Source organism: Crocodylus siamensis, chromosome 1 (genome assembly GCF_052110815.1).
Source record: "Crocodylus siamensis isolate JL-2025a chromosome 1, ASM5211081v1, whole genome shotgun sequence".
NCBI classification, from domain to species: Eukaryota; Metazoa; Chordata; order Crocodylia; family Crocodylidae; genus Crocodylus; species Crocodylus siamensis.
In genome coordinates, this window is record NC_143395.1 from 380,178,615 (window position 1) to 380,201,984 (window position 23,370).

Below are 23,370 nucleotides of genomic sequence, written 5' to 3' on the forward strand. Positions count from 1 at the left end.
CAGAGTCAGTCATCTCATCGTAGAAGGCAATCAGTTTGGTCAGGTATGACTTGCCCTTGGTGAATCCATGCTGACTGTTCCTAATTACCTTTTTCTCTTCCAAGTGCTTAGAAATGGGTTCCTTGAAGACTTGCTTCATGATTTTTCTGGACACTGAGACAGGCTGACTGGTCTGTAATTCCCTGGATCCTTCTTCTCTTTCTTAAAGATAGCCACTACATTTGCCTTTTTCCAGTTGTATAGGACCTCTCCTTACTGCAATGAGTTTTCAAAAATAATGGCCAGTGGTTCTGTAATAATATCTGCCAACTTCCTTAGCACCCTTGGGTGCATTGCATCCAGCCCCATGGACTTATACACTTCTAGTTTTTCTAAATAGTCCCTAACCTGTTCTTTTGCCACTGTCAGCTGACTTATACACTGTCAGCTGCTCCCTTCCCAAACTGTGCTGTCAGGTGCAGTAGCCTGGGAGCTGACCTTGCATGTGAAGACTGAGGTGAAAAAGGCATCGAGTACTTCAACTTTTTCTGCATCATCTGTCACTAGGTTGCCTCCCCCATTCAGTAAGGAACCCACACTTTCCCTGATCTCCCTTTTGTTGCTGACATACTTGTAGGAACCTGTTGTGAAAGAACTCTATCCCAGTCTCCTTTCCTTTCCTTTTTCTTTGTCCTCTCACATGTCTGTCAACCTGGTTGCCCCAGGTTACTGTGTATGTGACCTGGCTCAGGTAAGAGGGGGTGGATCTGACCTCTCTATTGTTCTGAGTTTTGACCTCATGACATGGGAGATAGGCATATGCCAATGTTCCTCCAATAGGTAATGCTGATGCTTTTCAAATTGATTGGCTGGCATCAAATAACACCTGTCCCTGACTGGGTCCAGGTGGTGAGGTCAGGAGGGCTATTTAAGAGGGTCCCTCCAGGAAGAAGACATGCAGACATTTTAAAACACACACAGAAGCTTGGACCTCTGCAGCTGTCTCTCATTCTCTGGATGCAGAAGTGGGTATCTTACAAGAAACTTAACTAGGAACTTGACTGTAATCTAGTCATATATCAAAAGTCTGACAAGCCACTCAAGTGTGCTCAGGGTTGATTTTCTTTCTATATTTTGCTATTGGTATTCCTTCCCCACCCTATCCCTCTTTGATCACTAAATTTATCTGTTTCAACACACCTCACTGTGTGTGCTTAAAAGGGAAGGGACCCACTAAGGTGGGCTTGGCTATTTTACTTTTCTCTCACACAGGAGGCTGCTGGTGAATGCTTCAGACTAATAGAAACACCCCAAAATCCCAAGGTTTACCGGGCATGTGTATCCTGGGTGGCACGGGGCCCAGACAAAGATCTGAGTCTGGGTGGTGGCAATGGTAACCCGGGCTTGTGATTGTGGTCCAGGAAGGGGGTTGGCCAGATGTAGGAACCCCAGGAGAGGCACTTGAGGTTTGGTTTTTGGCCGGGCACAGTGAGGCAAGTGGCTTGGTGCAGGAGCACCCCTTTACTGGTGCTCCATACCCTTCTTGTAACCTTTCATATCCCCTGCCAGCTGCAACTCAAATTGTGTTATGGTCTTCCTGATTTGATCCCTGAGTATGTCTGAGAATACTCTTATACTCCTCCCTAATCATTTGTCCAAGTTTCCACTTCTTGTAAGCTTATTTTTTGTGTTTTAGATCATTGAAGAATTACTTGCTAAGCCAAGCTGGTCTTCTGCTATACTTGCTAGTCTTCCTGCACATCGAGATGGTTTGTTCTTGTGCCCTCAGTGAGGTTAAGATACAACCAGCTCTCCTGAAGCCTTTCCCCCTCAGATAGGCCTCCCATGAGATCTTGCTCATCAGTTCCCTGATTGTGCTAAAATATGCTTTTCTGAAGTCTAGGGTCTGTACTCCGCTGCTCTCCTTCCTTTCCTTAGGGTCCTGAACTCAATCATCTTGTGGTTGCTGCTGCCCAAGTAGCCATCCACTATATTACATTCCCCACCAATTCTTCTCTGTGAGCAACAGGTCAAGAAGAGCATGCCCCCTGGTTGGCCTCTTCAACACTTGCACCAGGTGGTTGTCACCAACACTATTAAAACATTTCCTGGGTTGCCTATGCAGTGCTATATTGCCTTCTCAGTAGGTGTCAAGGTGATTGAAGTCCCCCACAAAAACCAGGGCCTGTGATTGGGAAGCTTGCACTAGATGTTTGAAAAAAGCCTCATTCTCTTTATCCTCCTGGTCTGGTGGGCAATAGCAGACATCCCTACAACATCACCCTTGCTGTTCTCACCTCTGTCCCTAATCCAGAGACTTTCAACAGGCCTATATACAGTTTCATACTGGAGCTCTGAGCAATCACACAGCTCAGCAATCATACATAGAGTGTAACTCCTCCTCTTCTCCCCTGCCTTCCTTCCCAAACTTACCTGTGACAGCACTCCAGTCTTGTGAGCTATTCCATCAAGTCTCTGTTATTCTAATCACATTGTAGTTTTATGACTGTCCAAGGACTTCCAATGACATCTTCTTCATTGATGTCATTGACATGAGGACTGGAAGGGACCTCACCAGATCATCAGATCCAGCCCCCTACCCCAGGAGCAGGAAATCATCTGGGGTTAGATGACCACAGAAAGATAAGCTCTGTACATTCCTGTAGACACCTGTAGCCAATTGCTCTACTTAAAGCCTTCTCTGTTGCTCCCTTCTGCTTGTGCTTTCTCCAGGTCACCCATTTCCTCACTTACCTTAGGGCTTTGGTCTGTGGTGAACCTAGTTCAAAGCCCTTCTCACCAGATTACCAAGTCTGTCTGCAAAGATGCTCTTCCCTCTCTTTGTCAGGTGGGTCCTGTCTCTTCCTAGCATGTCCATCTCCTAAATCTAAGATAAAAACACTTTCTCTATTACTTAAATGTTTAAATCTCTTCCTCTCTGCTACTATGCAATAAGTAAGATCATGCAAACAAATATTCACTACTGTGAGCAGCCTGGATCATGTCATGGAGTTCTACCAGGAATTAATTTGTTTCCAGCTGTACAATGAAATAGTTGTAATGATAAGTTATAATTTCAAGACACCCCAAATTTAGAACAGTTGGGAATTGGGAAATTGTCCCTCAGGTTGTAGCTTATACATTAAAGCTTACTGAGTGCTCCACAAGTGACATTTATTGTTTAGTCCTTCTCATTCATGTATGCCTGTGTTTAGTGAGCCCAGTGATCACTATAGTAGTGGCCATTATGTGGATAACACAAAGCTGGAACACAAAAAATGTTTAGGAAGTTGACAATTTGGTGCCACATTCTCTGCTGGTTTAAATTTGTGTGGTTCAGTGGAGGTGTGCTGATCTACACCAGCTGAGAAGCCAGCTTCAAGTGGGCATCCTTGATGTAACATAGGAGCAATGGGGTATGGAGTATGAAGAAGAGCATTAGAAATGCCTTGTGACAGGCTCTTGAAATAACAAGTCACCCGAGAAAGATGCATATGCATTGATTTGCCCCAAGAGCTGAAAATTGGTGTTTGTAATTAAGTTAGAATTGCTGAGCACAGCAAAAAATCACAAAGGAGAAAGTAATTTAGGAACTCTGATTTTATGTTTTATCTTGACTATCTTAGTATGCAGTTTTGGTGACTCCAGCACCTGCCTTGGGAGCCAGTTTCACTGTTCAGTTCTTCTAGCAATGAAGACCTTTCCTTCATCTTGAGTTAATTCTTTTGCTTTTTGTGTCTTTAATTTCAGATTCTTGCTCCTTGTTCAACCATTTTGCAGACTTCTGTAAAGACATGGCAGAAACTTTCTAATGCTTTGAAAAGGCAGCTACAAGGTGTTATTTTAGGATCCAATGCTTATTTATACTGTTGGCATTGGGATCTTATCAAGATCACACACGGATTGTTTCCCTTGGCTAGTTCCGTATTCTTACTTCTCTTTTTCTTGTTTATGTGCACATTGAGGGCTAGGGTTACTGTATTACAACTATGAGGCTAGATTGTGGCTTTTGAAGCCACAGACCCACATAATTCCAGGGAGGATGCACACCCAGGAGACTGTGACACACAGGCAAGCAGAACCTCTTTCCTGCTGCTCCTTGTGCACAGGTGGCTCATCTATATGAGATGCTTTACTGTGCAGTAGCCCAATTTACTGCATAGTAAGCATCACCATCTACACATGCAGATGCTTACTGCATAGTAAATTAGTCTATTCCATGGTTAATTTGCTACCTGCAAATGCATATGGAGCAGTTACTGGGCGTGTCTACACAAGACACTTTATTGTGCAGTAGAGCTAATTACTGTGCAGTAAGTATCCACATCTACACATGCAGACACTTATTGTGCAGTAATTGGCTCTAATCATGGTAAATTTGTTACCTGTAAATACAAATAGCAAATTTAGTCAAGATTAGTTACTGCACAAAAGGACGAATGTAGACACCTAACAGGGAGCAAACATGTTCCCCGTCAGCTGGGCAGCAAGGGGCAGAAGGTTGCTCCCTGACCCCAGAAGCTGCCTGCTGCTGGGGAGAGCTCCACCACCAAAGGCCGGATGGGGATAATGTCCCTCTGCCCCAGCAGCTGGGAGCTCCCAGCCCCTGTTCTGTAATTGTGGGGCCGGGGCTGGGAGATCCTTACTTCCTAGCACCAGCTCCACAGTCACAGGGCTGGCACTGGAACATCCTTATCTCTCAGCCTGTTGTCACAGGACCTGGGCTGAAACATCCTTATCTCCCACTGCCAGCTCTCTCCTTATCTCCCAGTGTCAGCTTCCTCCCAGTTTGGGGCAGGTCCTAGCCCCACAGCTGTTTCTTAGCCCCGTGCCCAGGTTGGGCAATTGAGGCATGAGGCTTAGAAAGTGTCATGGGGAAAAGGCAGGTCTCATCCCCCTGCCCCAATCTGCTGGTGGGGTAGTGATTGTGGAGCAGGGACTGGGAGCTGCCTGCTGCTAGGACAGGGAGACATTGTCTTGGCCTGGTCTCCACCATCAGAGTCTGCTCCAGCAGCAGGTAGCTTCTGGGGGGCAGGAAGCAATCTCCCAGTTTCCACTCCCATCATGGAACTAGGACTAGGAGCTTACTGCATGGGGAGAGTTCCCTGCCCAGCCAGCCCCAGGTTGTGAGGGGGTAGTCTGCATATGCAGCCCAGAGCTGGATGGGAACTATCCTGTTTTGGGGCAGGTCTCAACCAGCTCTGGGCTACATGTTCAGATTTTTCCTTGCAGCCTGGGGTTGGCTGGGAACTGTCCCAGTTTGGGGCAGGTCCCAGACCTGTAGCTCTTTCCCAGCCCCATGTTCTAATCAGATTATTGAGGAACAGGGCTTAGAAAGAGCTGTGGGTGATGGGCAGACCTCAGTCCCCTGCCACGATCCACTAGTGGGGCAGCTAGCAGTGAGCCCCCAGCTGGGTGGGGAATGCCCCCACTGGCAGATCGGGGAAGGGGGCTAGGAACTCCCTCATTGCTCTTTCCCAGCTCCCTAGCCCCCATTGTGCAGCCAGGGCCATAAGCTGCCTTCTGCTGGGTCAGGGGAACATTGTCCTGCCAGGGGCAAGGAGGGGCAGAACATTGTCCTGCCAGCTCCCAGGGGCAAGGAGTAATCTTCCAGCCCCCACCAGGAGACAGCTGTCTCCTGGCCCCATACTCCCTCCCAGCCCCTGGGCTAGCACCCAGGAGGAGCCTGAAGCTTACCCTGGCTGCTGCAGAGGGAGAGAACAGGGTACCATTAGGAGCAAATCTGCTCCCAAGAGGGAGCATATCTGTAGGCTTATTGCACAGTATTTTTACTGCACAGTAAGCCTGCTTTGAATTTATTGCACGTGTAGACATGCCCAGGGGGCATATAGCCTGCTTCATGTATTAGGATGGATCTGGATGTTAACTCTTGCACTGACTAGATGCCATAGGCTGCTGTGGGCTGAAGTAAGTGGACAGTCATGGTCCCCTTCCTGCTCCCTTTTCAGAATTGCACTCCCCAGGAAGAGCAGGTGCAAACCACCCCTTTGCTCCCTAGACAATGGAGAGACTAGGGAGTGCTCTCTGAGTGACTGTATGAGTGGAAGAAGCTTTTGGCTTTCCCCTCTGTGCCTGAGTGGCTGCTCAGGAGATGCTCACAGCCCAAAATGATGCTAGTTATAAATACAGTGTCATGGCAAGGAAGTTAGACACCTGGGGCAAAGCCCACAGTGGCAGACTACCTTCGCCTTGCACACAGATCCAGGGGGCACATGCCCCCCCACGTTTGCCCAGGAGTAAATGCTGTGCAGGAGCCACCCTCCCCGCATCCCCATGCCTCCCCAAACAAGCTGCTTGCAGCTCTGTCCCATGCCCCGCCCTGACTGGGCAACACCTGTTCACTCACCTTCGCTTCAGTGCCCGGGCCAGTTGCCCTGCTTGCTCCCCCACACCCCTTGTACAGCATTGTATAAATATATCCAAGGTTACATGCATTTTAATAAACAGGGAGCATCTACATGTTGCCCTATGGATATGGTAGCAATGCGCTATGTCACCATATGGCATGCTACCATGACATAGTAATCACATGGATCTACATGTGATCACCAGCTACGTCACCGTAGTGGCATGCTGTCTGGTTATAGCACACTACTATGGTGCTCTAACCATGCACCATGCACATGGAGAAGTAACTGCCCTATGCTGCACCATACTTTAGTACTAAAGCATGGCACCATAGCAACATCACTGTACAGTGACACGTAGACCCACCCACAGAACAGTAAAGCTCCAAGGACATTAGAGTCATCTGGATCTCTTAATGTAAATGAACACAATCCTGTTTTTTACACAATCTATGCTCTTCTGCATTAGGGAAAATATACATCACAAAACTTATACTACCTATTGTCATGGCCACATAGGTGGGTATTTATGGCATGACAAAGGGCATGGACATCTGTTTGCTTTGGGTTTGTGGTGCCGTAAACATTTTTATGGCTGTATAAAGATGATGTCTCTTTGCAACCTTTGTGTTCCAACCACAAGTCCATATTTCTATTCCTTATCTTCTTGCAGTAGAATCAAAAGCCCAGATTATTCTCTCTCAGAATAAAATTTAGGATCCCTATGCAGGTTGGGTCCAATTCAGGGAAGTAATAATTCAATATTGAATAGTATTTTAAGATCATAATCAGCAATTTAAAGCATGAAGAGGAAAACAATTTCATGGCTTGATATGTGGGGCAAGCTACTAGCTAGTGCAAGAGGAATGGGAGGGGCAGGGCAAGATTCTGCAGGTGAGCCAGGAGAGAAGTGAGGAGACATCTGAATGGCTTCACTTCACAGTTGCTCTGAGCAGAAGCCACGTGGGTACTGAAAACAACATCCCCTGGGTGACAGTGAGTAGAATCTTACACTGGCTGATGCTGAAGCACCTGTTGCTTTGGAGACTTGTAGGATGACCTTTAAAGACAATCAGACATGTAAGAGAATTTAACTATGTGGTTTGGAGTATGTAGGGGGCTATATTTTTAAAGGATTCTAATCTCCATGACCTTCAGTGTTCTTCTACGTTTCTTCGGGGTCAAATTGCTGAATGTGAGGTCTGTGTATATGTCCATGGCTTTGTGCATACAGTCACTGAAGCAGGTTTTACAACAGCACATAACATGCATATAAACTCTCAGTTCTGGTTGTAGTGCATTTTGTTTTCATTCAAATGATTATTCCTGCTCCAGGATGTACACCTGATTATATATGTTTTCTCTTTTTGTTTTGCAGCTCTTGGTATTATAGCACTGACTTTCACTTCTGCAACAAGCCAAAATATATCCAAGATTACATGCATTTTAATCAAGCAGAAGAATAAAGGATCAAGAACACTGGAGTCATCTGGATCTACTAAGGTAAATGAACAGTGAATAGCAATACAAAAGAATCTCATTCAGTACACACAGAGGTATTTCCATAATGTTGCAATATGCTAAATCTTTAAGCGCAGTGATGTCTCACTTCAAATAAAGATTATCATAAATATTAATAGAGAAAGAAACTTCAGATTAAATGGAAATGCTAAACTATTAATATTTCTAATAGGAATAAAATAGATGGTTTTATCTAAAATGGAATTTCTGATCAGTTTTGGGAGGTAGTCTCACATCACTTGAAAAATCTAGAAATAAAAAGAAATGCACGTTTTTGGAAGACAAATAATTTGGAGATGGCCTAAGAAATCAAAGATGTAAGTGTGACTCAAGGACCAGATACCATTTTCCCCTCTAGTGCTGAGTTTCTGGAGGGCTTAAAGGTAAAAAACAGACAAGGTGCAACTAAATAACTGCACATTGCAATGTGTTATTAAAATTTTTGACGGACTAAGTTACAGAGGCTGTCTTACAAAATCGGTTTAATTCCTGGGCAAATAAATTCACAATTTTGCCCTACAGAGAACTAAACCAGCAACAAGTTCACAACTTCCGAGTGCTGAGAACAAAAGAGCAAACTTCCCAAACTGTAGTAACAGTTCCTTCTTTATGTGAGAAGGAACATCACTGGGACCACAGGAAAGGCAGGGAGGGACATCTGAGTGAGCATTACTCAAGAGCCAAGCCAAATAGTAGCTTTGGACCACTATTCCTATTTCTGTTATATTCTTATGTAAACGTAGAGTTCTTGATAATGCTCCATCAGCATTCATGATTTGTGCTGTTAATGTTTGTTACATGCTTTTCCACATCAGTCAGCTAATCTGAAAGGTGGTAAATTCATTTAGTAAATGCAGTCTGTCAGGCCTGAGATTTGCCCTTGTTGTATGTGGCCAAGCAGAATAAAGAGCTATCTCTAAAGCAGCGGTCTTAACCTTCTTAGACTCCAGGCACCCCTCAGTAACTTTTGTGAGTCAAGAAGCATGTCATTTCAGAAACTAACTGTTATTACCTCCTTCTGCAGGAGCTGGCAGGGAAAGGTGGTGTGGGCTGGACAGGGACTGGTATGTGCTTATCTCCTTGCATAACGGCTGGGCAGGAGAATAGCATGTAAGCATGGACAGGCCTGGGTCTATATATTACCTCCATAGGGCTGGGCAGTAAGTGAGGGGAGAAAGGAGGAGTGGCCAGGCAGGACTGGGCATGTGCTTGCCTCCTTGTGAAACCCTTCAAAGGATTTTGTGGCACTCTAGGGGCCTCTGGCACCCCAGCTGAGAGTCCTTCCTGCCACTTAATTTCCCATTTGTGAGAAGTAGGGACTCCTGTAAAGATCCCCACTTCTCACAAATGGGAAATGAAGTGGCAAGGAGGGAATGGAGTCTTAGTTCTGCCCCCTCATCTTCATCTCAGTCATTCTCATCTCACTTCCTCTCAGGAGTAACTTGTCAAACACAAAGTGTGTGTTTGGGGGATAGGGGAAGGTGGGAAAAATAAAATAAAACCTTCAGTGTGCTGCAAGGAATTACTTACCCTCCTGTCCTCCAGGCAAACAGGAATTTTGAGGCTGTTCCTAGGATGGAGGAGTTACATGCTTCCCCTTTCTTAGACTGAGCTGAAAGTCCCAAATTGCCAAGTGGTTTTAAGATTTGATGGAAAAAATTCATTTTTCCATCTGAATGTCTCCTTTGGCAATATATAAAAGTGAGGAAAGTTGAGATAAGAAGGGTCATGGCCTGCCAAGTCTGTTATCTGGGGTACAATGGAAAGAGCTGAACAGGATTCTAATTCTATAGCATTATAACATTCATTATTATGAATGCTAGCATTGGGCTAACATTTTAGCCCAGTGCTAAAATATTTCATGGTCCTGGGTTTGCAGTAGAAGTCTGGAGAAAAAGGATGGAGCTGCAATTCTTTTAGTGCTTTCTTGGAATTAACTGATGTAAATGAAATCTTGAGTGAGAGTGGGAATTAAACTTGGTCCTTATTGCTGGAAGAAGGTGTTACAGTCTTGACTGAACTTGTGCTCTAATATCAGTTCTTAAAGGAAAACCAGCTAGTTTTAATAAATGTCACTGTAGTTGCTGACCAAGTACAATTAAACATACTGGATGGAGAGGTAAGGTTGTTTTAGTGATATCTATTATTGAAGCCGCTGTATAATTGAGATAGTTGTTAGACAACCTCTCAGGCACGAAGTATTCTTCTTGTGTGTCTGCCAGTTTGTTTAACATCTCTTCCAACTAAAGTATATCAACAAAAATATCTTGTTTCTGACATATTTCCTAGACCAGCATGGCTACAAGAATATGCCAATCCCACTACTGAATGAATGGAAATATTAAAGTTACTTTTGGTGTTTGTTACCATACATGTTTAAGTGCTATAAATACTGGTACAGGGGTGTAGGTTGTAGCCGTGTTGGTCTCAGGACATAAGCAGACAAGATTTTTTGGGTGAATATATCTTTTATTAGACCAACTTAAATAGTTGAAATTTTTTTTTAGCAAGCTTTCAGGTTTAAAAACTCTTCATCAGACTAAAAAAGTCTCTGCAGTTGGTGTATGCTCTTCCTGGATGGAATAAATAGTAAAGAAGCCAGAGGCTGGGCTGGCATGCATGTAAGCAGTGGCGGAGGGACTACCGCCACTGCTGGCCCACTGAGCAACCCTTGCAAAGCCAGCAGGCCAAGGCACTTAAGGGAGCCCACCCCTGCCCCAGCCCTGGTACAATCTGTGGGCAAGGCAAGAGCCCCCAAGGGGACACTTGCCTGCCTGTACACAAATGTCGGGAGCTTGGGGAATAAGCAGGAAGAGCTCGTCCTCCTGCTTAATGCAAATAATTATGATGTCACAGGGATAACAGAGACCTGGTGGGACTTCACCCATGACTGGACCATGGGTATAGATGGCTATACCCTGTACAGGAGAGATCGAGTAGATAAAAGGGGCGGGGATGTAGCTCTCTATGTTAAGGAAAACTATGTGTCCCTGCAAGCTGATGTTGGCAACCAGGGTGGATAACTGGAGACCCTCTGGGTTAAAATCCGTGGTGAACACGGCACAGGGGACACAACGGTGGGAGTCTACTACAGACCTCCCACCCAAAGTCAAGGAGTTTGCCCGGGAACTGACGAAGGCTGCATATTCCAGGACCGTGTTTGTCATGGGTGACTTCAGTTACCTGGACATCTCATGGGAGGACCACTCAGCAAAATCGGAGCGGTCACAAAGCTTCCTATCGTGCGTGGATGACCTCTACCTGACTCAAGAAGTCTATGGGCCAACAAGAGATGAAGTGCTGCTCGACCTAGTACTGGCTACCGGAGATGACCTGATCAGCAACCTAGTGATCGATGGGAAGCTGAGTGACAGTGACCATGAGCTGATCACCTTTACCATCCGCCATAAAGCTGGCAAGTCAGTCAGCAACACAGAAGTCCTTTACTTCGGGAAAGCCGACTCTGACAAGCTCAGGAGGCTTGTCAGTGAGGCCCTAAGGAACCACAACCCCAGGGGGAGGGGAGTCCAGGAAGGGTGGTTGCTCCTCAAGGGAGCGATCCTCAATGCACAAGCCAAGTCTATTCCATCTCGGAGGAAAGGCAACAAGAGGGCACAGCAGCCCCCCTGGCTCTCCAGGGACCTAGCAGACCTCCTGAGGCTAAAAAGAAAGGCCTACAAAGGTTGGAGGACAGGATTCACTTCCAAGGAGGATTATTCTGCACTGGACCAGTCCTGCAGGGAGCAAACCAGGAAAGCCAAAGCTGCAACTGAACTCCAACTAGCTTTGAGCATCAAGGACAATAAAAAGTCCTTTTTCAGATATGTGTGGGGAGCTGGAGGAAAAGCAAGGGCAACATTGGACCCCTGCTGAACCAGATGGGACAACTGACAACTGACTGTCACAGGAGCACTGAGGTGCCCTGGTCCTAGAAGTGGAGAAGTGGAGCTGCCAATCTCCAGGGGCAGCTCAGGTACCGGTTGCTGTGGCAACCGGGCGGGCCGTGTGACTGGAAGGGGGCAGGGCCGGGCCTTTATAAACAGCCCAGGCCGGAGCCTAGGAAGCAGTTCCCTTCTGGCAGCCGCAGGAGCAGGAGCTCTGTGGGAGAGCTGAGCAGGCCGAGTGGATGGTTGCTGCCTGACCACGTTGACTGGCTGCAATGATGCAGGGGTAGAGAGAACCCTAAGAGGAACATGGTGAAGAGCCTAGTGAGTGCAAGCTTTGTGTTATAAGCCGGTAGGCTTCTGGTTTGTGTTTCATAGTTTCATAGTTTCATAGTAGCTAGAGTCGGAAGGGACCTAGGTAGATCATCCAGTCCGACCCCCTGCCTTAGCAGGAAAGAGCACCGGAGTCAGATGACCCCGGCAAGGTGCTCATCTAACTTCCTTTTAAAAATCCCCAGGCTAGGAGCCTGCACCACTTCCCCTGGAAGCTGGTTCCAGGCCCTAGCCGCCCTGACTGTGAAGTAGCGCCTCCTAATATCTAATCTAAACTTACCCTCCGCCAGTTTGTGACCGTTATTCCTGGTCACTCCTGGCAGCGCACGGGGGAACAGGGACTCCCCCAATACCTGCTGATCCCCCCTGACCAGTTTGTAGCAGGCCACAAGGTCCCCCCTTAACCTTCTCTTGTGGAGGCTAAACAGGTTCAGGTCCCGTAGCCTCTCCTCATAAGGCCTGCCCTGCTGACCCCTGATCATACGAGTGGCCCTCCTCTGAACTCTTTCCATATTGTCCACGTCCCTCTTGAAGTGTGGCGCCCAGAACTGGACGCAGTACTCCAGCTGCGGCCTGACCAGTGCCGCATAGAGGGGGAGGATCACCTCCCTGGACCTGCTCGAGATGCATCTGTGGATGCATGACAGGGTACGATTGGCCTTCTTGACTGCCTCCCCACACTGCCGGCCCATGTTCATCGTGGAGTCAATGACGACTCCAAGATCCTTTTCCGTCTCCGTGCTGGCAAGAGGGGAGTTCCCCAACCTGTAAGTGTGGTGCCGGTTCTTCCTCCCCATGTGCAACACCTTGCACTTATCAGTGTTAAACCCCATCCTATTCTCATCCGCCCACCGTTGCAACCTGTCAAGGTCAGCTTGTAGCCTATTGCACCCTTCTAGTGCGCCCACATCCCCCCACATCTTAGTGTCATCAGCAGACTTGAACAGGGTGCTTTCTACCCCCTCATCCAAGTCACTGATGAAGATGTTGAACAGTGCGGGCCCGAGGACCGAGCCCTGCGGAACCCCACTGCCCACATCCTTCCAGGTCGAGAAGAACCCATCCACTACCACCCTCTGGGTGCGGCCCTCCAACCAGTTGGCGACCCATTTGACCGTGTGGGCATCGACACCACAGTCTCCCAGCTTTTTGATGAGGACAGGGTGAGAGACAGTGTCGAAAGCCTTCCGGAAGTCCAAAAAGACTACATCCACAGCAACCCCTGCGTCTAATGATTTGGTGACCTGATCGTAAAAGGCCACCAGGTTGGTCTGACAAGACCTGCCACTGATGAACCCATGTTGCAGCCGCTTGGCTCATGGTTTTGTTAGTTTAATACCGGAGGACCGGGTGAGGCTGTAGGGGTGTGAGGAGGCCTCACGGGGGCTCCCCAGTGGTTTGGGGGGTTTCCGGTGCCCTGTGTGGGCAAATGAGTGGTGTCTGGGATGGCACAGCTGGTCAGTGCTGAGGTGGCACAGCGGGTAGCTCTGTGTGGGCAATAGTGAGAGGCCCGAGCAGGATATAGGACCCCGCCCAAGGGTCATAGCACCAGAACGAAGCCTATAGGGACTCGTGTTGGGCTCCAGGTGTGGGAGCCATGCAGATAAAAGCCTAGGGTGGGTGCTGTAAAGGCGACCAGAGAGCCCGGAGAAGGTGCTGAGAAGCCGTGGGAGCGGGCACATGTAGAAGAGGGGCCCCAGGTGGGGCACATGTAATAAGAAGCAACCCCAACAGGGGTGTAGATTATTGACAGTTGCCCCACAAGGAGTGCGGGTCTAGAAGGCGTTCCGGAGGGTTTCCAGGTTAACAGGAACCCCAAGAAACTGAAGGGGCCAGGTAAGGCTCCGGCTGCCTGAGCCTATCTGGATACTTATTACTGACAGGACCCAGAGGGGCCAGGTAAGGCTTAGGTTGCCTGAGCCTGAGTGGATAAGTAGTATTGACAAGAACCTGGAGGGGCCAGGCAAGGCTTAGGCCGCTGACCCTAGTGAGGCAAAAGACCCAGACAGTGGTCCAGGGGGCCAGGTATGACTACAGCCACCTGAGTCCCAACCGGGGATAGGAGTTGGATAATTATTATTGACAGGAACCCAAAGGGGCCAGGAAAGGCTTAGGCTGCCGACCCTGGTGGGAAGAACACCCTTAGTGAGCCCGATTGGGCTAATCAGTAAGAAGGGGCGCTGGTTGCGTGGCAAGCGCAGGGGCGCCAGACGAAGGGCTCCGGCTGCATGACCAGCCCAGGGGCGCCAGAGAAAGGGCGCCGAAGGGGGAGGACTTAATAACGTCCAGGAAGAGCTGCGAGGCTTGGGGCATGTTGAAGGGGAGGTAGGAGGCACACATCACCCATAAGGCAGAGGTGCACTGGGGCACCCCAATCGGAATGGGGCATAGAGCAGAGCAGTGTCCAAGGCGAGACAAGGCAGCCTCCCTTACTGAATTTAGAACATCAAAGATGTAGCGGGCAAGTAGAGGGTGCTGAATCACCTAATTGAACACGGCAGGGGGCGCTAGGGAGCTTCATGGCTGCTCCTAGGTCTCACCCTGTGACAACGACACCCAGGAAAAAGCCAACCTATTAAATGGGTACTTTGTGTCAGCCTTTCATCAGTCCCATGGGACGCCCATGCCCGCCGCAGGACAGGGCAGTCCGGGTGAGGCAGATCCCCTGCCCTTCATTAATGCTGACCTCATGAAGGAACATCTTGAGAAGCTGGATACCTTCAAGTCAGCCGGCCCTGACAATCTGCACCCCAGGGTACTCAAGGAGCTGGCGAGCGTCATAGCCCAGCCCCTGGCACGGATCTTTGAGAACTCCTGGTGCTCTGGTGTAGTGCCCGCAGACTGGAAGAAGGCCAATGTGGTGCCGCTCTTCAAGAAAGGGAGGAGAGTGGATCCGGCTAACTATAGACCCATCAGCCTGACTTATATCCTGGGGAAGATCTTAGAAAAGTTTATTAAAGAGGCCATCCTTAATGGACTGGCTGACACCAACATCCTGAGGGATAGCCAGCATGGGTTTGTTGTGCGTAGATCTTGCTTGACCAGTCTCATTACCTTCTACGACCAGGTGACCTATCACCTGGACAAGGGAGAAGAGATTGATGTCATATATCTTGACTTCAAAAAAGCCTTTCATCTGATAACCCAGGATCACCTCTTGGCAAAACTGGCCAGTTGTAGCCTTGGGTCCACCACGATCCGCTAGCTGGGAAATTGGCTCTGTGGTTGGACCCAGAGGGTAGTAATTGATGGCAGTCACTCACCATGGTGTCCTATGACCAGTGGGGTCCCCCAAGGCTCTGTCCTTGGACCCATGTTGTTCAACATCTTCATTAATGATATGGACATTGGAGGCAGAAGCAGACTGGCCAAGTTCACCAATGACACCAAACTTCGGGGCAAAGCATCCACGCCAGAAGACAGGAGGGTGATCCAGGCTGACCTGGACAGGCTCAGCAAATGGGCAGATGAGAACCTGATGGTGTTTAACACCAAAAAATGCAAGGTTCTCCACCTTGGGAAGAAATACTTGCAGCATCCTTATAGGCTTGGCAGTGCTACGCTGGCTAGCACTACGGAAGAAAGAGACTTGGGGGTCATCATTGACCACAAGATGAACATGAGCCTCCAATGCGATGCTGCGGCTAGTAAAGCGACCAAAACGCTGGCTTGCATCCATAGATGCTTCTCGAGCAAATCCTGGGACGTCATTCTCCCCTTGTACTCGGCCTTGGTGAGGCTGCAGCTGGAGTACTGTGTCCAGTTTTGGGCTCCATAATTCAAAAAGGATGTGGAGAAGCTTGAGAGAGTCCAGAAAGAGCCACGCGCATGATCAGAGGTCAGGAAAACAGACCTTACGACGACAGGCTGAGAGCCATGGGACTCTTTAGCCTGGAAAAGCATAGGCTCAGGGGTGATCTGATGGCCACCTATAAGTTTATCAGGGGTGACCACCAGGATCTGGGGGAACGTTTGTTCACCAGAGCGCCCCAAGGGATGACGAGGTCGAACGGTCACAAACTCCTGCAAGACCGTTTCAGGCTGGACATAAGGAAGAATTTCTTTACTGTCCAAGCCCCCAAGGTCTGGAACAACCTGCCATCAGAGGTGGTTCAAGCACCTACACTGAACACCTTTAAGAGCAAATTGGATGCTTATCTTGCTGGGATCCTATGACCCCAGCTGACTTCCTGCCCCTTGGGCAGGGGGCTGGACTCAATGATCTCCGAGGCCCCTTCCAGCCCTAATGTCTATGAAATCTAAGCTAGGCAGTCAGTGAAGATGTAAACTGAAGAGTCAGTGGGTGAGAGAGGCTGGGTTGGCAGGGAGAAGGGAGATGCATGTAGCAGTTAAATAGTGGAGAGGTACTTGGGGAGTCTGATGTCAGGCAGTTTATAATATAGACATTGGATTTATGACACATTCAGTCCATGATTTTTTGTATCCAGGAGGTTTTGGGCCTTTTAAAATTCATTAAGGTATTTTTATAGGAGAATTTCATTTTTAATTGCTTAAATATGGAAACCCCATTCACCATTGTAAGACACACATCTGGTTTTTTGCAATGCAGATGGACAACATTTTGGAAGATCTTGGGTGTTATTTGAGCTCTCAAGGCACAGAGGAAGTCTATGGAATGGCTAAAATTGTGGAAGCTGATGTGTTTGAAGACATTGAATTAAAAGTAATAATGAATATTTCAGAGATCTTTTCATGCTTTTGGCTCTTTAAAGAGAACAAAACTGACTGCAAACCTACATTGGACCCAGGAAAGAAGTAAGTAAAAGAATAAACTTAAAACATTTTCGGATATTTTCATTAGAGGAGGCAAATGGGATATTATCCATGTGAGTTAGGTTATTAATTATTTATTTTTACATTATTCATTATCTTAAGTATTGCTATCTATACTGGGTAGTACCAGTGGACTGTAGGCTGATTATACCTGTTGGTAAATTATGTACTGATAAAGCAAAGATTTCTGACTTGATAGTAATTTATGACAATATCAAACCCACATTCTTCTAAATTTGGATCAGTTATGTTGGCATGTATCCTGGCAGGGACCTGATCCTATGGGATAACAGGGCATGGTCTGCAAATGAGGTAACCCTGGATTTCTCTTGCTGACAGAGGCACACCCAGGAAATCTGGATTAGGTCCTTGAAGCCCCAGGAATACTTGTCCAGGGTTTTCCCAAGGCACACCCTGATTCTGACTGGGGGGTGCACTTCTACAAATGGGGAAACCTCTGCAGGAGAATTCCCAGGTCATGCAGGAAAGAAGCCCTAGAAGTGCCTGCCCAGAGCAGCTAGAGAGCATGGGCAACTGCAGGCTGCCCACATTCTTCTGCCTTAAGTAGACACACACCACAAAATAGCAGCACTTTTTGTCATGGCCACAAAGGTGGCTATTTATGGCACGACAAAGGGCATGAACATGTTTGCTTTTGCTTTGTGGTGCCATAAATATTTTTATGGCAACACAAAGGTGTCTCTTTGCAGCCTTTATGTTCCAGCCACAAGTTGATATTCTCATTCCTTTTCTTCTTGCAGTTGAATCAGAAGCCCAGATTATCTCTTAGAATAAAACCTAGGGGCCCTATGCAGATTGGGTCCAAGTTCCTCCCTATGTAAGGACAGCACTTAATGTTTAACTTGTTTAACTTAGAATATGTGCTGTAAGTCCTACTGGAAACAACTGGTTAAGTTCTGTCCTGTATATGATGAATCAGGGCCATTGGCTATTAGAGCACTTTGGAGATGAAATGTACAGTGTAAGTACCTTGTCCCACTGCCACAAAATTCTGCTCCCGGTGCCTTAAGCATAATGCCGAGGGTAGTTGTCTCTTCAGCATAACATCCTCTAGGTTGCAACCAGAATGTTCTGTAATGAAAGCTTTCTTTTCTGCTTTACAGATATGTTGTTTCCCTGGCCATTCCTAAAATAAAAGAAACAGAAGCTGGAAAATACATACTTTCAGTTATAAGTGAAAACAATAATTATTCAATAATATTAACTGTCCTCATAAGAAGTAAGTATGTGTCAAATCCAAGGAACTGGTCTACCAACAGTTTCAAAGGGAGAGTTGAAACTAACATTGTGAAGTAGGTGCTACTTCATAGTCAGGGCAGCTAGGATCTGGAACCAACTTCCAAGGGAAGTGGTGCTGGCTTCTACCCTGGGGGTCTTCAAAAGGAGGCTAGATAGACACTCTGCTGGGGTCGTTTGACCCCAGCACTCTTTCCTGCCCGTGGCAGGGGGTCGGACTTGATGCTCTGCCCAGGTCCCTTCTGACCCTACCAACTATGAAACATATATGGTATTTCTCTCCAGACCATGTTTCTCCTATTCTGTTCTCCATGAGATTTCTCTCTTCCCTGCCGTCTCTTCTCCCTCACTTTCAGTTCTTGAATTATGCACTATTTTCTCCCTGTCACTCATTCCGAGTATGGGTACCTCACCTGCTTACATTGTTCTGAACCACTCAGGCCACGTCCACACTGCAAGTTTCTTCAGCTTATCAGTAGCTGCCATGTAGTAGCTTCCTCAGTATGTCTCTATGTACAGGATCTCCCACTGACCAGTTACGTTGTGTCCACATAAGACTGAGGTGAGGGTAGGCCAATTAGCATGGCTCAGTGACAGTGATAGTGACAGTGACCAAGCCTACATATAATTACCCCACCTCTAGTATTGTGCAGACTGACTACACCCCATTCGATCGGTGGGGAGGGAGTGATAATTCAGGCAGAGTCATGGCGTGTTTTGTGTTTTCTGCTGTCAAGCACACTAAGTTTGTGGTATAGATGTGGCCTGAGTATTGCTAACCATGAAATGCAAAAGATTTTTTTAGGCAGCACTTTCTTCTCATTTTCCTTTCTTCATTACATTGCGCGTACATGCACGTGCATGCGCGATTGCACACTCATGCGCGCACGCTCACATACGCAGCTAGATTAAAAGAATATTTGGAAGGCTGCAAATCCAAATACTCAAAAGCTGGCACCTACCAGAGTGACAGCCTCTAATACAAGACTGCATGTCTCATGATCACTTTCTATTTTGACCCCAGCCTCAGGACTGACAATGCTCATAAAATGAACAACTCTTCAGTATTAGCCTTCTTGTTCAATATTTCCACCCCCGCCCCCCGAGCCTTACTTCCTATACACTCTTCACACTGAACTCAAAGAATAGGACTGTTAATGTCATCATTGCTTTTTTCCATGGTGCTTATTCCTATAGTTTATCAGTGTTTGTTTTGTAAATATTAATTATCTTTATAGCATCTCTATGCATGGGAGGAAGGAGCTGCTATCTCCATTTTTTACATGGGTAAATTTAGGCATAAAGGCTGCCTATACACATGCTCGGGGTGGACAGATTGGCATTTTAATTAGAGTGGTCCCCAGAGAGCCACTTTAATTAAAATGCCTTACCTTCATGTGTATTAAGTAACCGCATGTTTAAGAATGGCTATGGAACACTATCTAAACTTTACTCAACAAGGTTTAGATAAAGTTTTCTCCCCCCACCCCCCCGTAGCCATTTTTAAATGTGTAGGGGCTTATACAAATCAGAGGTCATGGCATCATGTTGGGCACCCAGGAAATGAGGAACACAAGATTAATGGCAATCTGTGAAAAGGCTAGTCCCCATCACCATCTGACCAGATATCTTGTCTTACTCCATTCTTTCCCCTCCCCCATGTATGGCTCTTGTCCCCTTTCTATTTGAATCAAAAGGTTTCTTCTTTCAAAATGCCCGGATGCCAGAAGGTGAATCACTGGGAGAACAGGCAAAAAGCTCTCTACTGTCAGTTCTGCTGTCTAAGCCCATCTCAGTCTAGAGCAGCTGGAATTGGCCATTACAGAGAGTCCAGCTTTGTTCCAGGAGTCTGGGCTGGTATACGCCAGGAGCAGCTCAATATGTGCTGGGAGAGGGTGAGGTGCATTCAGTGACACTGCTGTCTTGAACCTGAACAATTAAAACCCAAGGAGCCCCTAATGAGCGTGTGTGAACTGGGATTTTTCAAATCTATGTAACCTGACCATGGGCAGAACATTATAGGAACAGCAATATATGCCTCCGACACAAATGGCCCCCTACTGCCAACTTTTAAGTTCTTACTTTGAGGCATGTGGAAATTCACAGGATTTCAGAGGAAAGGGTGTTGACATCTTTTAACATATTTTTCCCAAACTTCATTCTCAGAAAAAGATGACCCATTTTTTGCTTAGATGGAAAAAACATATATTCTGAGGCAAACCTTGGCATGGGAAAGTTTATCCCAAATCTGCTGGAAAAGTTTTAAGTAACAGGGCATTCCTCTATGTACAGGATAGTACATAATAAGCAGCATTGCCATCCTTGTCTATAAGAAACAGGGCCTGTGGAAAGGGGCTGTTTTAGGTTTTAAGAATTTTTTGTTGTTGTTTTTTTTGTTAGAAAGGTCAGTAATGTCAATTATGACCTGATTGGCATCACCAACACCTGGTGGGACAGCTCTTATGGCTGGAATGTCAACATGGAGGCTTACACTTTGTTTCAAAAGGACAGGGGTGGGAGAAAAGGTGATGGTGTTGCTTTGTAAGCCAAAAACACATGTACTCATTCCCTGCTTCAAGAGGAAGAAGACAGAAAAGCAGAATTTATTTAGGTGAAGATGAAAAGTGAAAGATGTAGCACTGATATAATGGTGGGGATTTATTATAGGCCACTTAAATTGGGAAGAGGAGGTGGATGAGGCACTTTTCAAGCAGGTGGCAAATCTATCTTAAAGCTATGGGATGGTACTGATGGGAGATTGCAATTTTCCAGACATTTTCTGAAAGAACAATGTAGTCACATACGAAATGTCAAGCTGGTACCCAACTTGTGTGGAGGACCATGTTCTCTTTCAGAAGGTGAAGGATAAATCTAGGGGATCATCTATCTTGGATCTTCGTCTGATCAACAGGGAAGAATTGATGGAGGATGTGAAGGAAGGAAGCGATCATGCTATGATAGAATTCCAGACCCCGAGACAAGGAAAGCATGAGGTCAGCAAAATTAGGACACTAGATTTAAAAAAGGTGGCTTTCATCTGACTCAAGATGCTAATAGGCACAGAGTCATGGGAGGACAGATTGAAGGATGAAGGTGCCCAGGAGGGCTGAGAGCTTCTAAGGGGCACAGTATTGGAAGCCCAACAAAAAACTGTCCTGACACAATGGAAGCAAAAGAAGAATGGCAAGAGACCAACACGGCTGCACAAGGAGCTTCTAAAATACCTCAAATGTAAAAGGAAAGCATACAGGCAGTGAAAGAATGGGCAGACCACCAAGGATGTGAACCAGGAAATTGCAAGAATCTGCAGGGACCAAATCAGGAAAGTGAATATAAAGAATGGAGTTGTAGACAAAGGAGGTTGTAGAACCTTTTCTACTTGTCCTTAAGTATGTTGGCCAGAAATGAAGGGCCAAGGAAGCTGTGGGTCCCTTGTTAACAAGCCAGGGGGGAACACCTACCTAAAGATGCAAAGAAGGACGTGCTACTCAACTGCTCCTTTGCCTTGTTTTTTAACTAAAAATTAAGCTGCAGCCAGGCACCTAATAAGGATTGGATAAGGAAGGGGGCAAGCTGAGTGAAGAGTTAACAAAAGAAATGGTCAGAGAGCTTTTGTTGGGTTTGAATGAATTGCAAGCCAGCAGGCCAGATAAGCTTCATCCCTGAAGGAGCTGGAAGAGGAAATCTTGGAGCCCTAGGCAATGATAGGAGCTGTACAAACCTAACACCTGGAAATCAGTCCCCAGATTATCCTCCAGCATCTGGAGGTAGCTCCTTGCAATCAGAGAGGTGGCATAAGCACCAGGTCAAGATGAAGTCTGCATAAACAGAGGACTTCTGTCTCCAGAGCTAGACACAATTTTACTTTCCACAAACACTAAAATCACTTGAAAAAATTACAGCAAAGTGACGTTAATTATGAACTAAAGAAAATGTTTTTCCATTGTGGCTAAATCTAAATATGAATTATGGCATGGATCAAATATTCAAGGACTCAATTTTGTTCATCAGTACCTTCACATTTCACTCTAACTGAAATCACTATTCTCATTAGGAATTAAAATATGGGTACCTGAGGGGAGATTTTTGCCTTCTTATTTCTTACAATGCTTTTCTCACATTTAATATAATCAAACAAATGAGTCTAAAGCTTTCAGGCATTTTTCTAGCATCACTGCTAAATAAATTGACTTAAATCAGTGTTGGAGTCTCCCTGTAAGACACCTGCCAAGTTTATTTAAAGAAACAGACCTAAATCTTTATAAATTTTTAACTTACTTATAAAGCACATTTGCATCTAATTTCACAAGTATTAGTAATGTCTTGTTCATTGCAAAGGATGATAATAATATTTTTAAAAATATTTCAGCATTTTTGTTTAAATCTTTTGGTTTTTTAATTTTTTTAGGAAAACCAAGGACACCATATTTTAGAAAGAGTGAAAAATCAAACACTATAAACTGCATATCTGAAGGGTACCCTCAACCAGTTTTGGAGTGGTTATTTTGCAAAACACCTGATAATAGGTATGGTATATGTAATCCTACCTTATTTATTTGGTGAATGTTAAGGCTTAAGGATAGACATCCTCCTAAGAAGAGAGTCTTTGTCCTGAGTAGTGTATTTATTTCTGGTATGACTGAACTGTGTAGAACTTTGTGGTCAGATTTTTAAAGGATGTTTCCCTAAATTGGATAAATTCAGTGTGCTTAAAAACCTATACATACATGCACAAATTGAGGACTATGTTGCCTGAACTCACATTTTCCTATGTGCTGGAATGTATTATTCTCAGGAAGGTTGACCTTTATATCCTTAGGGAAACTTTAGGGTAATTTGTTTTAAATGTTTTATCTTGGTATTTTAACTCGATATAACTAATGAGTTAAATATATTTCTAACTAGCTATCTTCCATTTCTCTTATTCTCTTGGAAGTGGTTGTGATTGAGAAATACTGTATACCCAATTTACCCTCTCATACTGCTACATATATACGATATTCTAATAGCAATGTGAATATGTTTAAAGAAACATAAGGTCATGGGTAAATGAAATCAACAGTCTGTTTTCATAAAGGAGGCATGTAGTCATTACAGTGTACTCATCTCTTTTCTTCTGGTATCTGGATCACCTATGGGTTTATTAGTCTGAAACAGACCTGCATCTTGTGTCACAGACAATACAGGCTCATGGTTGTAGGTTTTGGGCTGAGTTCTCATTGAGACCAGCTGAG

The 23,370-nt window shown here is 46.0% G+C and overlaps 1 protein-coding gene across 1 annotated transcript in view; it reads left to right on the forward strand.

Annotated features, from left to right (window-relative positions):
• Positions 1–23,370, forward strand: part of FLT3 (fms related receptor tyrosine kinase 3) — an 88,083-nt gene that overhangs the window by 13,954 nt on the left and 50,759 nt on the right. Inside the window, exons 2-5 of the mRNA XM_090031740.1 lie at positions 7,726–7,850; positions 16,656–16,861; positions 18,004–18,119; positions 22,545–22,662. Coding sequence (XP_089887866.1) covers positions 7,726–7,850; positions 16,656–16,861; positions 18,004–18,119; positions 22,545–22,662 — 565 coding nt within the window. The remainder of the gene's footprint in view (positions 1–7,725; positions 7,851–16,655; positions 16,862–18,003; positions 18,120–22,544; positions 22,663–23,370) is intronic.